Raw genomic sequence first — 15,465 nt, 5'->3', positions numbered from 1 at the left:
GCCAACAGCCCAGAACACTGGCTTGATCTACCTTCATTCTCCCAGGTAGCAAAATAAAAGCTTATGTCCTCAGTATCACTGTATGACACTGCACCCTTCATCCAAGTGGATTACAAAAGAGAGAAAAGGGAAGACAAGCAAGGTATAACAGAACAATTAATTGCAAATTTCAGGCTTATGACAACCTCAGGAATATAATAAACACCTTCTACTAAAATGGTTGTCTGACTTCAATTAGCAGTTACAATAGGTAGTTTCATTCATGTGCACCTTAGTTGCCCCATTTGCCCCCTCTATTTTGGCTCCCTGACTGGAAAACTGAGCAGAATTGTGCTGTTTCCCAGCAAAGTACCTACTAGTGCAGCTCCAGTTTTGGATGGAATTTATATGCTCTATAATTATGTAGGAAATATGGAGCAATTGCTCAGAAGGAGCACCTTCGTGATCATCCTGGAATGAGACATGCTCTTAAGCCACAAGTTTGTGATACAGCCTGAGCCAGGCCTGACTTTGGTTTCCCTGTATTCCTGTATGTTCAGGGAAAGTGGTTCAAAGGCTCCCCAACATGGGTCCTGTGGGATATTTATTGCATTTATGGCAGAAAAGAGTGCTGAAATGCCCACCTCTTTGTTGCATTGAGAATTACTGTTCCTTAAGTATGCCAACAATGCAACAGTTTGACTGGACATATGACTGTTATAAGAAAGGAAACATTGCTGTGAACCAGAGTTAATCTTTTGAAATTTTCTCTTAACAAGTTCTCCTGGGAGTTCAACATTCTTTTTATTGCTCTTTACCAACTTACAGAACAATTAACATTTTAAAAACTTAAGGACTTTCTCTTGAGTGAATAGTGTTTTTTCCTTTCTTTTCTCATCTTATTCTCTGGAGTGTTAAAAGGGAAGAATATTCTACCTTGCTGTCCCAAGGAGCCAGGTACACCCTGTATGCCCTTGATGCCTTCAATGCCAGGTGAACCAGGATCACCTCCTTCGCCTTTTTGCCCAGGGCCTCCTCTTAAGCCTGCAAAAAGAAATGACAAAAACAGTAAATTCTCTCAGTAATCTTTATATAATCCTAAACTAACTTGCTAATGTGAAGCTGGCTACTTGATGAGTCCTGGTCTAACTGCATAAACACATTCTTCAAGTCATGGTGCTTTCATAGTGTGGGAGAATGAATGGTCTTCTACCACACCTTGGCCAATTTGTCATTAAATTTGTAGATTTGTTTTTTTGACAGTAATCCCTAGATTATTTTGCTTATGTCTCTGAAGTTCAAATATGTAGAATGTGCAGAGATGTAACCAACCCAATGAAAAACCAACCTAATTCTGCTATCCCCCTCTTACATAATTTTGCCCTGATATTGCTCCTTTTGTCATCAATGGTAAAAAAAATATATATATGCTTTACGATGTTTTACTAGAGCTGCCTGTGATTGAAATTTAGTGACATAACTGTCATTTTATTTGAAGAGGTAAACATAGCACATATTAATTTCAATTAAGTAAAGATACAGCTCTTCAAGAGCTGCTGTGAAACCACAGGCTGAATAGCCATCAAAAGCACATGCTAAGCTCTCCCACCTTTTCTCTGTGGAATTTAATCTGTGAAAAATGAGAAATCCAGAGCAGCTGTGACATTAGTACCTGTAAGACCCGGCACACCAACTTCCCCTTTAAGGCCTGGCATTCCTGGTAAGTTTATAGTATCGCCCGGCTCACCTATTTAAAGGTAAAAACAACAAGTGAGTGGCAAAGCTTTAACCAAAACCAGCAGCATTTCCTGTACTTTTGAAGGACTGCAACTTCCAAGACAACATTCTGCAATTATTATCTGTCTAGATAGAAATAAGTCGAAGGAAAAAAAACATAGAATGTAGCCCCTCTGTTGATGCCCTGCAATGGATTTTTTTTTTATCTTGCATGAAATTAACAGTATTAAGCTTTTCACAGCCTCGTGTGTTTGCAACACCATACTCTAAGACCGTAGAAGGACTCATTAAGACCCTCCCAGATCCTACAGAATTTTATGTCACTCGATTGTTGATGAATAGAAAGAACGCTCAAATAAGAAAACAAACTCACCAATTTCACCATGGGAGCCAGGAGTACCAAAATGACCCGAACTTCCTGGGGCACCCTTATCTCCCTGTCATATGATTGAAAACAAGTATTGGTTAATAAGAATGAGGATTTATTCAACCTTCCAAGCAGCAGAGTTTGAATATTGAAAAAAAGGCCATTAAATTTAACTTTTGTTTTGCTCTGTATGTTTGGTTTTTTGTTTGTTTGTTTGTTTTTTGCTTGTTTCCATTGTACTTTGAATCATTTGGTTAAAATCAAACCAAGTGACAAGCTGTGTTTGCTAAGTCTCAGTTTGAAATGGAAAACATCATATTGCATGTATATGACAGACAGTCTCTCTATTCTTGGTCAGGAAAAAGTTCTACTGAAGTTGAAGGGCATTTCTAACTGAGAAAGGAACACATTTTCTTGTCTCTATTAAATAAATTATGCATGTGAGTCTACTGCCAGGCCTTTTGCAAGACTTCTGTGTAACTTATTTTGATGCCAAAGTGAATCGCCCTCAAGCAACTCAAATTCTTAGGCTTTTTGCTATTAGGGAAGTGACAGTGAGTAATTATAGGCAGTGGCACCATCAATCTAGAAAGAAAGAGTAAACATACTGCTGCAAATAATTTTTACCAACAGCTACAGTAAGCAAGGTCCTCAAAGGAACAATCTAGGTCCTCATAGGCAGAAAGCTGGCACCTGAAATCTGATGTCTCCCAATGAAAAGAAATTCTCCTTAATGAACATTAGAGAGATCAAGCAAAAGGATTTGATCTATTTATTCCACTCTTACTGCATTTTTATCTTTGTACTTCAGCTGTTCGGTATAATTTCAAGGGGTGAATGCCACTCCCTAAGAAGTTGAAGCAAAAGGATGCCATTTTGCCAGTCCTGGTATGGACTCACCCTGCCTCCTGTGCTGCCAGGGAAGCCTCTGATGCCTGGAGAGCCAGTCGGACCAGGATACCCTTTCAGACCTGTCAGCCCTTTTGCACCAATGTCCCCCTTCACGCCAGGCACATAACTGGGGTGCCCTGGGGACCCAGGAATTCCTGTCTTACCAGGGAAGCCTGGCATTCCCTTGCTACCTGCAGGAGGGGAAAAAGACAAACAGAGAAGACTTAAAGCACTAGATGAGAGAAGGCTGATACACAGTGGAAAAGAACTTCATGCTAACAGCTTTCCTGCCACATAATACCACAATATACTGGCATAACAGGGCAGCACACACAAGTGGCATGGTTAGTTTTCCTTGGGTTTTCTCTCTGTGAGCTCAGCTTTGTTTGACGGAGGCTTCACTGGGTGGGCTGCAGCAGAGGGGTGCATTGGGGTGAGAATGTTTTATACAGTACGTGAGAAAATACTTAGATACCAATTAATGTTGGTCTTGCAGGTTGTTTCCAACCTTGTGATTCTATGATTCTATGATTCTAATAACCCTCAACATGCTTGCTTTGCTTTGCCATGAGCACTGACCTTTTATGCCAAAAAATCCCTTGGTGCCAGTTTCTCCAGCATCTCCTTTTTCACCTTTAACTTTCATCATCATGCTAGGCATTGGCTTTGGAGGCTCTCCTGGGGGACCTTGTTCTCCACGGTCACCTAAAGGGTAAAGAAACACCCATATTTAAAAAAGCTGGTCAGCTGCACTGTGCTGGAAAAAGAGACAGCGGAACAGTGTTGTCAGTGAAAAGGGATTAATGGAAAACCTTGCACAAGCCACGGAAAACCTGTTTGTGTGGAAAATTGACCATATCAATACAACATATCTGCAGAACAAATAAGCTTAAGAAAATACAAAAACTGAGCTAGACTTCCATATGCTATTCTGGGGAGCTGGACTTGGGCTCCTCTGATAGGAGAGTTTACTTCTCAGTAGATCAGTTACCAAGTATTTATGAAAAACAAAATCACAGAAAGCAGAGACAAGTGGGTAGTTTCCAGTGAAAGGGAAGTCCTCAGTCAAACAGGACTTAAAAAGGCTTGGGTATAAGAAAACGTTTGGATTTGTTACCAGCTATTTTGTTCCAACTTCCCATTGGAGGACTGAATTACAGAGTTCTTTTCACTGACTGTGATATCAACTGGTATGTTTCTGACTTAACTGCACAGTTTTCTGAATATCTTATTGCCTTTATCTTGAGGGAAAATCGGAATCTTTTCCCCAAAACATCTTACACCTCCCAGGGAAAAACTCTGTTAAGTTCTGCATGTGCCTGGAAGTGCATTCATATTCGGTGGAGTCTCTGTCTCCATCCTGACCATGCTCAAAATTCACAAAGAAACAACCTTCCCTTGAGCCTCAAATCCAAGCCTCTCAGCCAGAGGCCCATGTGTGAAATAGGTGGAGCAATGTCTGAGCGAAACTATGTCTAAAATGTGTTATCTTTGTCTGTGCATCCCTGCAAAATAGTTCTCCATATGTGAAAAGCAAACACTGTACCATTCATAAGCAAATACCTTTAAAGCCTCGTGCGCCCTGTGCACCTTTATCACCCCGAGTCCCAAATAAGCCAAATTCTCCTTTGATTCCTTTGATTCCTGGTCTTCCTTTCAGGCCTGGCATGCCTTTGAAACCATCAATGCCAGGTGAACCTCTTGAGCCTTTAAAGAGAAGTGGAAGACAACTGTTATCTTGTTCAGACTTCTGCAGAATAAGTAAATATGAACTGATAATGCACGACTAAAGCTGTCTGAAAGTTGCACTGCTGCAGCACCATTTTTGGCTGCCTTGATGTCTAGGACAGTGTGCCATTCTATATTAGGCACCTAAGTTCTCTGGGAGGTAGGTAGCTAAATGAGATCAGGGCTTCAATGAGTTGCTTAATCTGGCCAAAAGAAGATGTGAAGACGGCTGGATCTTAGTGTCATCTTCTGAAAAATCATTTCAACCCTGATCCTACAGACCAAAAATTATGGCATTCCTTTCTTCTAAACAAGAGGATCCTATTTTACATGGGTCACGCTAACAAACAGATCTTCATTCCTCTAACAACGAGCTGATCAGTATACCAGAGTAATCCTGGGGAAAAAAAGAAGTCTTAACTGTCTTTTCAACTGATGATTTCATCACTCTGTATGAATTTTTAGGCACTCATCTCTTCTTCTGTTTAAGCAGAGTTGAACTCTGTTGAAACTCCTTGTGTGACACAAACAACTTGCATCGTATATAGTGCTTTTGTGGCAGGTAGGAGAGTGTCTCTACTTGTCTATACAAAAGATCAGTATCCTGTTAAAATTCAGCATCAAGGTCTGGTGTCTGGCACTGCTCAGCACATAGCTGCCAACTTTCAAAAACTTTACAGGTTTGGGGAAACATCTCTCAAATTCAACTGAGGCCTGGTGGGACTGGGCCAAGGGAAAGACTTTTGGAAAGAACAAATAGGAAATGCTGTAAACCACCACTGCTCTTCAAGCTAGCTTTGCACCAAGCACAACTCAAGAGAAAACTAACAATGATTTTGGAATATATTAAGCCTGGGAGTATAACTCTTCTGTTTTAAAGAGGTAGCCCAGCAGAAAATGTGTCCTATTCATCTCAGCACCGAGCAGCTGATTTCTTTCAGTGCAGCTATTTAGAGCTTACCTTTGTCTCCTGGAAAGCCATCCATTCCACTAATGCCAGGGGGACCAGTCACGCCAGGGATACCTTGTAATCCTGCGAAACCTGTTTCACCTTTGTCACCAGACTGACCTTTCACGCCCACAAGACCAGGAAAGCCTTGCTCGCCATCTTCTCCCCTTGCACCTGGTGGACCTGCCATGTGAAGGTGTGAAAAGAAAGATTAATGTGTTTGAATATACACAATGATTATATAGAAGGTAGCCTGAGAAGGGAAAAACTGTTATCATACTGGCTTCAAGTTGAAGGGGAAAAAACTGTCTTTTTGTCATCAAAGAACTTCAGAAATGATTACAAAGACACAGCAGCTTCTCAACACAAACCAATCTTGCTAACATCCTGGTTCTACACTCACTCCAAACATGATCTCCCCGTCCTCCTTCATTTAAAAATTAAGCTTCTTTAATACATTTAGTTGTTCCCAGTTAGTTATTCCATTTTCCCAGTCTGACTGCAGTGAGCTCTGTCCTTGCATGGCACATGGCTATTGGAGGAAAAGCAGCAGCTCTGCCTTCGAGGACCATCATCACCCCTACACCCCAGCTGAGATGCCAGCATGATTTGCATTCACAGTGCCTGCAATATTCAAATCATTTCCATAACTGAGAATTGCAGCCTGGCATGTGCCACAATCCCAAAGTTAACTTTCCCCTGGGAAATTATATAGGTTCCTTGCCACAGGGAATGGGGAAGAGAAGTGACACAGAACAGCAATACTTTCTCACCAAGGGGTCCTTGAGAGCCAGGTCCGCCATCAGGGCCGGGGTTTCCTGGTGGCCCTGGGAATCCATGAGTTCCTGGTATTCCTGGTAAACCCATCAAACCAGGGAGACCTTGCAACCCTGGATCACCTTTGGGGCCTGGCAATCCTGGGTTACCATCCGCTCCTAAAATACCATAATACCATGCATTAGTGAACATAAATATTGAGAGACCGGATTATTACATATCATTTCTCAAAATAGGTGAATATATACTGTTCTTTCAGGATATATTTTTTCCTCTGAAAATCAGTGGGAAGAAGAAAAACAAATTAAAAGACTGCTCATTAGTTTTTAAATTCTTGGTGTTATTGGTGCTAGTCTCTTTGCACTGGAAAGGTTGATGGGCTCTTTCAAATGAATGGAAGTAATTTAGTATCAGGTAGATCTAAACAGAGTAAGTCTCTTCCATTTCTAACTCCAGTAATTCAGTAATTTCTGATCTTTCTCTTTGTTACATTATGTCTTTGTAAGAATTGGATCGAGTTGACCAAAACACAGAAATAATGCTGTATGTCTTTTCTAAAATGTGATAGGCAGAAACGGAAAAAAAATAAGGCAACAGTGGGTTCTTTGTGTTCTCATTCAGAACTTTTCAAGTGAGGTACTGCTATAAGATTCATACAAATTCCTCAGCAAAATGCTCTTAATGTTACCTTAAATGTTTTGAGTGAAAATTTACATCTCTACAAAATAATAGCAAAGAGAATGTTAAGTCCTTCCAGATTTAAATGGTAATACATGCTTTGCATTCAGATTGGATAAGCAATAGTGTATAAGATCTCAAAAGCACATCACACTTAAAATCCAGGATAGATGCTTCTCTTTATTTGGGTTTTACATCATTGTAGGTGCAGAGGCTTGAATGTAGTTGTGTGTGCTTTAGAACTGAGAGAAACCAAAAGGTCACAGGTGGTGAGTTTTCTCAACAACAGAACAGAGACATTTGCTCCCTGTTCTGAAGGGCTAGTAGTTTAACTGGCACAGATGAAATAAAGGAATTGCCAAACACTTTGTATAAAAGTAACAGAAAAGAGGGTTCAGTCACATCATTTTATTTTCTTTTTCAGTCTGTTTCCCCTTAAATCTCTTCCCCCTTAGACAAAAAATAGTCTTAGGGGCATTAGTGGTATTGTTTTCTCAGACATAGCAAATGTTACCACAGTGCCACAGAGCTGCCTTTATTCCATTCCTTCACTCTGTGACTGTACAGAAGATGAAAACAGATCTTCTCACTTCAAATAAGTCATGTAAAATGACATGCTTATCTTGTCTTTATCCATTTGCATTGAAAATCATGAGGTGATCACCAAAATACGTTTCTATCAAATTCCTCTTTGCTTTGAGCTAGTCACACTATTTCTCCTCCTTCCTCACTTCCACAACAGAGCAAGGGGTAATCTGCAGTCTTAAGTGTCCAGCTGCTGCTGAAACAGTATAGCAGGTAATACTTAATTCCTATAAATGCTTTTGAAAGTCCCCTACTGAACTCAAAGAGTGATGCAGACAGCTTTTATAAAAATGTTATGGGGTTTTTTTCTGTCTACTATAAGTAGAACATGCTTTTTTAAGTTCTGTAAAATAACAAAATAAGGTGAGCACCCTAAAATAATGAATAAATATGCAATGCTCCCTTTTTCTTGTTCCTGGAGTGCTCAAAGACCCTTGAGGTAAAAGGGCTTATTAATGTGTTACTAAATGCTGTGCCTTCTCTGCTACTATTTACAAATTCTGTAGTGAAACAATATGCAAAGCCACCTATTACCCAGACTTTTTGGGGGTTGGAAATTAAGCTGAATATTATGCAGTACATAAGTGATAATTCAAGATAATTAACTATGGCGGGAAAAACTAAAGGATACATCTGACACAACAAGGATGAGAAAATCTTGTTCTTTGATGTGCTATTATAGGTGATGCCATGTGGTGCAGTGTGAGAGAGTGCTGGTCATAAGCAGTGAATCTCTAGAAGGTGTTTGACGGTTATGAGCACTTGGCTTGAGTTCTATTGGTCTTTCACTTCCCTCACATAGTCATAGTTCGGCTACATTTATATTCCAGTCTTAAACATTTCTTTACTTGAAGTACCTCTAATTCCTGGTATTCCTTGTTCTCCTGGTGCACCTTTCAAGCCAGGGAGGCCAGGCAGCCCAGCATCCCCTTGAGGACCTGCTGCTGCTCCCAAAACATCACCAGGAGCACCCTTCTGTCCATCCAGTCCTGGAGCACCAGACTTTCCCATAAGACCTGGATGTCCCTGTAGTCCAGGTAAGCCATTTGGGCCACTGTCTCCTCGGGGCCCAATAAAGCCTACAAAAAAAAAAAAAAAAAAAAGCAAACAACTGGGGATTAGGCTTCACAGTGTCCACTACAGAAGTTGCAGTACAAATTCCAGATACATCATCATAACATCTGTTATATTATTGTAACTTCCCTTAGTTCTCAGCAGAAACATGTACAATTAAACAAAGTGAAGTGCATATAAAGGTTTTAAAAACACATAACATTCAGAAGAATTGTTGACCAAGTGTGGAAATTGACAAAAATTACAAATGACCCTTCAAGATATCTAGTACCTTGGTGCAAAAGATCTACAGCTCCATGCACAGTTGCTTTCATGAAACTATTTTGACATGGCAACTGCAGTGCAGCGTCTGATGCGTGGACTCACATGTGAACGATCCAAATTGTTAATTACAAGTTCTCACATCACTTACATACCTTCACAAGTTTTCTTTTTCTATCTTTCCCATCCACCCCTACAACTTTTCCATCCACCTTTACATGTCAACAGAGCATTCTACAAAACACTATTCAACCATTCATGCAGGCGCTTATCCAATCAGAGCCATGAGACGTTCTTTCTTCTTCTAGAGGTGCCCTTGATTCTCATGCTGTTTATCTTGCTCCACAGTTGCTGCTCTGAACAGTTTTTCATGTATTCCCACATTGCAACATCTTATAAACATCTTACAATCTAAGGGTGAAAATTACTTCCTGTATACCAAATTGTGGTTTGATATGCAGCAGGGGAAAGACAGGAGTCAAATGTGAACAAATAAATGAAAAGTGAATGCAATCAGTAAACTAGAGAGGCCTTGTGGAGTTGCCCAGAGGAGCCACTGCCTCTGCTGTTCCCTGTACATCTCAAGGTGCCAATGCCAATCACTTCATACTCTTCATATACCAGTGCCACCATGCCTTGTCTACTACCCTATTGGTGAATGACTGGGAAGGACTCCCACATAGGAGGCAGGGAAGACTGGTAAACTGGACCTGGAAGTTAAGTCCAAGTATGGTTGAGAGACAGTATGGAAGACTGAAAATCAGTCTGAGTGCTAACTACTCTGTGGTCTGGCAGCCATACAGTATAGGAGCCCTGATTTTGCAGTTAGTGCACTCTGCAGAGCTTGGAAAGGGAAATACAGATTCATGTTTCTGCCCAGAATGAGTTTTTTGTCCATACCCCTTGTCTGTTGATCAAGACATGTATAAACGTTGCTTTCACCTATTACAGATTAGGATAAAACATGACTAGCACTGAGCACTTGGAAACACAGCCAACTGTGGGCAAGGTGTATAGCTAGTACTTTGTCTTTGCTATATTCATTATTATTTAAATCAATGCTATAAAGACTTAAATTGAAACAATAACACTACTATCTTCTTCCTTTCTGCAATTATCATTCCACATGGAATCCAAAACAGCTTATTACTGAATTTCCTTATTTCTAAATCATCATCATGAACTGTTGGCATTTGTAATTTTGCACTGTAAAGCAGATTTTAAGCGGCTGGAGTCTGTGTTACTTTTGTCATTATAGGAAGTTGCAGAAAATTCTTTTGGCTTCATAAAAAGAGAGCTTTTTTTATAACAGCTTATTGTTTGAAGATAGAATGTGAGATAAATGAAGATGGATCTGGAGTAAGGTGATTGTGCTCCCATGACTTTAGCCAAGGTCATAAATATATAAAGAATGATTAATTATTTCAAGGTACCTGGAGGACCTGGGTATCCTTCCCGACCCGGATCACCTCGTGTACCATTTAGCCCTGGGAATCCCACTGGGCCTGGATCACCTGGGAATCCTCTTGCACCTTTAGTACCTAAATTATATAAAAGAAATTAAGAAAGTGTGATCTAAACAATCAAAACAGAAATTTGCATGCAGTGTAGCAAAGGTAGTGGCAAATACTTTAATTATCTGTTTCCAGGTACAAAGATGAACTTTTAAAATAAAATTTATGGTATGACACTGTACTCAAGATCCCGAGAATGGACCCAAACTCTAGGCTAAGTGCTTTTACAAACATAGATTAAAGACTGCTCCTGATAATTAGACTAACGATATGTAAATGGTGAGGGTGAAAATCACTTGTCCGATAGATTTCTGGAGACTTTTTTGAAGAATATTTTGTAATTAAGCTTTTTAGAATTATGGAATCATTTGAATTGGAAGGGACTTTTTAAGATCTTCTAGTCCCTTGCAATGAAAGAGACATCTGCAGCTATATCAGGGTGCACAGAGACCTGATCAGCCTCACTTTGCCTGTCTCCAGGGACAGGGCATCCACCTCTTCTCTGGACAACCTGTTCCAATTCCTGTTGGATCTTGGTGTTCCTGATCCCATACCTATATAGCCTAACAACATCCACATACTCCTCCCAGGATACCTGCCCCTGCTTCCACTGCCTATGTGTTTTCTTTTTGTTCTCCAGTTTGACCAGCAGGTCCCAGTTCAGCCATGCTGGTCTCCTGTCTTCCTACACCTGGGGATAGACAACTTTTGTGTATTAAGGAAAGCTTCTTTAAATACCTTCCAGCTCTGCTGTGCTTCCTTGTCCTCAAGGACAGTTTCCCAAGGGGGTTTTGTTGACTAACTCCTTGAAGAGCTGGAATTTGGCTTAAGGTCAAAAGGCAGTGTCAAAGGAAAAGTGCTCAATAGTAATGGGCACAAATGAGATACTGTAGGAGAAACAAATTTTTCCCTTCCCTGCTAAACTGATCACAGGTAAGAGCTGACTGGTTTAGATAACCAAAAAAAGAAATACAAGGCTAGAGGTTAGATCTAATCATCCTAGAAACTGAATACAAATTAAATAGCCCACATACTATTTTTGTAATAGTGGAGGTTCATAGCTTAGGTAGTAAAATAAGAGCTGTGCCCTAAAAATGTGTTCCTCTGGCACTGAGCTCATATAACTGTTTCTCAGCATCTCAAAAACTGCAAGCATCTTGTAGGATTCTTTTCTTTTTTTATAGTTATAAAATGTATTATTTACATAAATTTACATGCAATAGCTTTATTACACGAGTCTCATCAATTCATTGCATTCCAAGATCCAGATTTTTGGTCAAGTTCCTCTAAAATAACCCTCATGCAATGCTTTGTTTTTCTCTACTCCCCAGCTCCCTGCACTCTTTCAGTTCCCAGCTCAGTCTTGAAGGTCAGCAACATGCTTTAACATTTTAAATGCTGTTGCTTAGCATCATCATGAATTACAACTCAGTTTATTAGACTGAAAGTAAGTTTCTCTCCACTTCTAACTATAACAAAAAGGAAAATATCACTTGAATTTTGATACTTTAGTTTTCAGAATTTCTATTGTTTAGCCATCAATTTTTGCGATTTTAGCTGCTGGACTTCTTGTTGTTTGTTTGTTTTTTGGTGAATCATATACGGAAACCTTTCAAAGGCCAGAATTAAGAAGCACATAAATAGCCTGTGCAGCATGAAAAGCATTTTCTGAGTGCAGTACAGAACTATTGTTCTCTCCCTTATATGAACAAAAACTTCTCAGAAAGCAATTAGAAGGAAAAATCTTAGGTTTTTAGGACTCAACAACAAATTCTAACACTACTCTTAGCTAAATGACATCTTCGTTTTGTTTCCCATCTGCAATAACTGACTTTCATTCATTCTGCTCATTCTCATTCTAATTAAAAAGCCATATTAGAGAAAGAATGGAGCAGATGGAGAATGCAGCCACAGTTTACCACATATTTCAGCAACTCATTATGTGATGTTAGTTGGTGTTAACATGTTGTGCCAAACAGTAGTAAGAAAAAGGTTTTGTTTTGTACCAATGCTTATTTTGCAAGTATTTTATCTGTATGTTTCCCACAGAAAACAAGCATCTCATTCAACAGTAGCTATACAGGTCCTGCCAGAGTTCAGAAAGCATTTGGACAATGCTCAGACATAGGATTTGATTTTTGGGTACAGAGCCATGAGTTGAACTCGATGATCCTTGTAGGTCCCTTCCAACTCAGGATATTCTATGATTCTTTGATTCAGGAGCATTGCAGCCACCAAAGCTGCATGCTGCTTAGACCTCTGCCTGTTTCAAGTCAACTCTTTCCTCCACTGTCCTTTCTAAAACACACTGTCCACTAAGTTGCGACTATGTTAGAGTTGGCAAGATCTCTCTCAAAACATAATGTATGTGTGAAAAAAAAGGTGAAAACAAAACATTACCTGTGGCTCCTGGCAGCCCTGGCTTGCCTTGAGATCCCTTTGGTGGCCTCACGCAGCCTCCACCTGCCAAGAAAGATTTTTAGTCAATTAATTTACAATTAATAACATTCAAAGCAGTCATCAGAAAGAAAGTATGAAGTCATAACAGCCACATAAGACTTAATGCTAAAACACATTCAAGCCATTTGTATGTTCAGTACCTGACCATATTGGATCAGTTGCATCTCCTCTAGGAAAATCTTCAATCACCTGCCCACAGTCTGTGAGTAAAGAACAGGAAAAGATAGTTATCATTTAAGAGAAAAATCTAAAAAGCTTTCATTTATCAATAAAATATGTATTACAACATCAGATATATGTTATTTTATGCATTATGCATTGGAGAAACTGCATACAACAAAAACACTTGAACTCTATCCATATGTTAATTACAGCCTGTATTAGGAGCTCTATATGTCACATGTAATGCATGGGGTTGACAGGTGCCTGTTTTGGCTTGTGTATTCTGCTAGGCATCTTGAACTCAAGCAAAATCCTCTGAGTCTGAGCTTTTGTGAGCACAGCTCTGGCAATCTTATGCAACAAGGGGCTCAGATAGCTGCAAAGATAATACCATGAAGAACTCTAAAGGGCAGATAAAGGATTATCTCTGCTCAATTAAAAGATGGAGTTGGATGGAGAAGAACAGAGAAAACCACCTGTAAGTAATTTAAAGGCAGAACATTGCTCCATTCCCTGCAGCTGCATAAAATAAATAAGATTTTAATTGCTGACACCATCACATTTCCTGATGCTATTTCAATACCTTAAATTAAACTACTTTTTAAAAAAGATTTCTGGACATTTAATGAAAGCAATCCCTTTTACTCATATAATCCTCCACCAAATACTACTTTTTCAACATCTGTTTCTGAACAATACTATACACACAATTCCGTAATGATCTCACAAGGATTTGATATAAGACAGAGAAATTGTTCTTACCTATTTGGCCAGGCTCTCCTGGTGGACCAGGCAGACCTGGAAGCCCAGGGTTTCCTTTTATTCCATCGTCACCTGGAGGACCACGGTATCCTTTTGGTCCAGGAAATCCTCCACCTGGCAGGCCTGTTTCTCCTGGAAAGCCCTTTGGGCCTAATTCTCCTGGATAACCAGGATCCCCGGGGAGACCTCTGATACCATCACCCTGTGGGAAGTGGGAAATGAATATACTTATGCCTTTGCTGTGAAAGAAACAAAACTCAGACTTGAACTACTCTCACAGAATCACAGAAACACCAAGGTTGGAAAGGACCTATAAGATCACCCAGTCCAACCATCCACCCATCACCAATAGTTCTCACTACACCATGTCCCTCAACACGACATCCAAATGTACCTTGAACACTTCCAGGGTCGGTGACTCCACCACTTCCCTGGGCAGACCATTCCAGTGCCTGACCACTCTTTCAGCTCGCTACAACCTCCCTTCAGGTAGTTATAGAGAGCAATAAGGTCTCCCCTGAGCCTCCTCTTCTCCAGGCTGAACAATCCCAGTTCTTCAGCTGCTCCTCATAAGACTTGTGCTCCAGACCCCTCACCAGCTTTGTTGCCCTTCTCTGAACCCGCTCCAGGGCCTCAATGTCTTTCTTGCAGTGAGGGGCACTCATGAATAACATCTTATAGGCAGCTATTCCTTGTGTATTGCATCCTAGCTTTTTAAAGCAAAATTGCAAATTTGATATATTTGGAATAATCAGACATTATTTTAGACCCCCACAGCAGAAAAGGCAAGGGAGAAGCACTCTTAGAGGGAGCATTCCCCTAAAAAGGCTGGCCAATGAAGAACATATGGGAAATATGAGTCATTGCTGCGGACAGCCTTACTACCCTTTCTGAAATGCTGTGAGTGGACATGGGGGAAAGCATGCACATCACTAGAGGTGCATGAAAGTTAGTTCTGGTGTGGCATTTAGTTCTTAGATCTTGACAGAAGCTGACATAAAATTGTGCCCAAGTGGGCAGATTTTTCTTGGTCTATTACTCTAGTTGATGTTACTGCGATATTAAATCAACGTCTTTAGAACATCACCAGAAAACATTCCCATCCACAGATTTAATAAAAAGTACAATTATAAAAATTGTAAGTAAAAAATCATAGTAAAACCCACTGTGGTCCACACTGGATGACAAAGCTCTGGTCCATCCTCGTATATGGTGCAAGAACCCAGTGGTGGAAAACAACATTTGTGATAGGTGATGAGGTATTTTTTTATTTTTTTATTTTTTTTTATTATCAAGCACGTAAATAATGATGTGATCTACATTTTGGGGATGGAAACTGAACTCCCTCATATCAAAATGATGCATACAATCTCTAGATAATAAACCACTAATTATCACAAATAAACCACTTATATAAAATTGGCCTAAGTAGGTTATACACTACCACTTATTTGTTAAAATAAAACTGAAATAAAAGTGTAAGGTGGTTCTAAAGAATCTGAGGATTAAACTGATATTTAGTATATCAATAATCAGCAAGG

At 39.9% G+C, this 15,465-nt stretch overlaps 1 protein-coding gene across 3 annotated transcripts in view; it reads right to left on the bottom strand.

The window, feature by feature from the left end:
* The window catches only part of COL4A2 (collagen type IV alpha 2 chain), a 144,698-nt gene that overhangs the window by 13,575 nt on the left and 115,658 nt on the right, over positions 1–15,465 (bottom strand). For all 3 annotated transcript variants that reach the window (XM_090128690.1, XM_090128698.1, XM_090128706.1), the window contains exons 25-37: positions 13,925–14,126; positions 13,141–13,200; positions 12,941–13,003; positions 10,460–10,567; positions 8,549–8,770; positions 6,425–6,586; positions 5,664–5,834; positions 4,538–4,681; positions 3,554–3,679; positions 2,984–3,165; positions 2,090–2,153; positions 1,652–1,726; positions 916–1,023 (exon numbers count right to left, since the gene is read on the bottom strand). In XM_090128690.1, coding sequence (XP_089984816.1) covers positions 916–1,023; positions 1,652–1,726; positions 2,090–2,153; positions 2,984–3,165; positions 3,554–3,679; positions 4,538–4,681; positions 5,664–5,834; positions 6,425–6,586; positions 8,549–8,770; positions 10,460–10,567; positions 12,941–13,003; positions 13,141–13,200; positions 13,925–14,126 — 1,687 coding nt within the window. The remainder of the gene's footprint in view (positions 1–915; positions 1,024–1,651; positions 1,727–2,089; positions 2,154–2,983; positions 3,166–3,553; positions 3,680–4,537; positions 4,682–5,663; positions 5,835–6,424; positions 6,587–8,548; positions 8,771–10,459; positions 10,568–12,940; positions 13,004–13,140; positions 13,201–13,924; positions 14,127–15,465) is intronic.

This window comes from Phasianus colchicus, chromosome 1, assembly GCF_987193195.1.
Source record: "Phasianus colchicus chromosome 1, bPhaCol1.hap1.1, whole genome shotgun sequence".
Taxonomy (NCBI): domain Eukaryota; kingdom Metazoa; phylum Chordata; class Aves; order Galliformes; family Phasianidae; genus Phasianus; species Phasianus colchicus.
The sequence above is the reverse complement of the archived record's forward strand: the minus strand, read 5'-3'. Positions and strand labels throughout refer to the sequence as shown.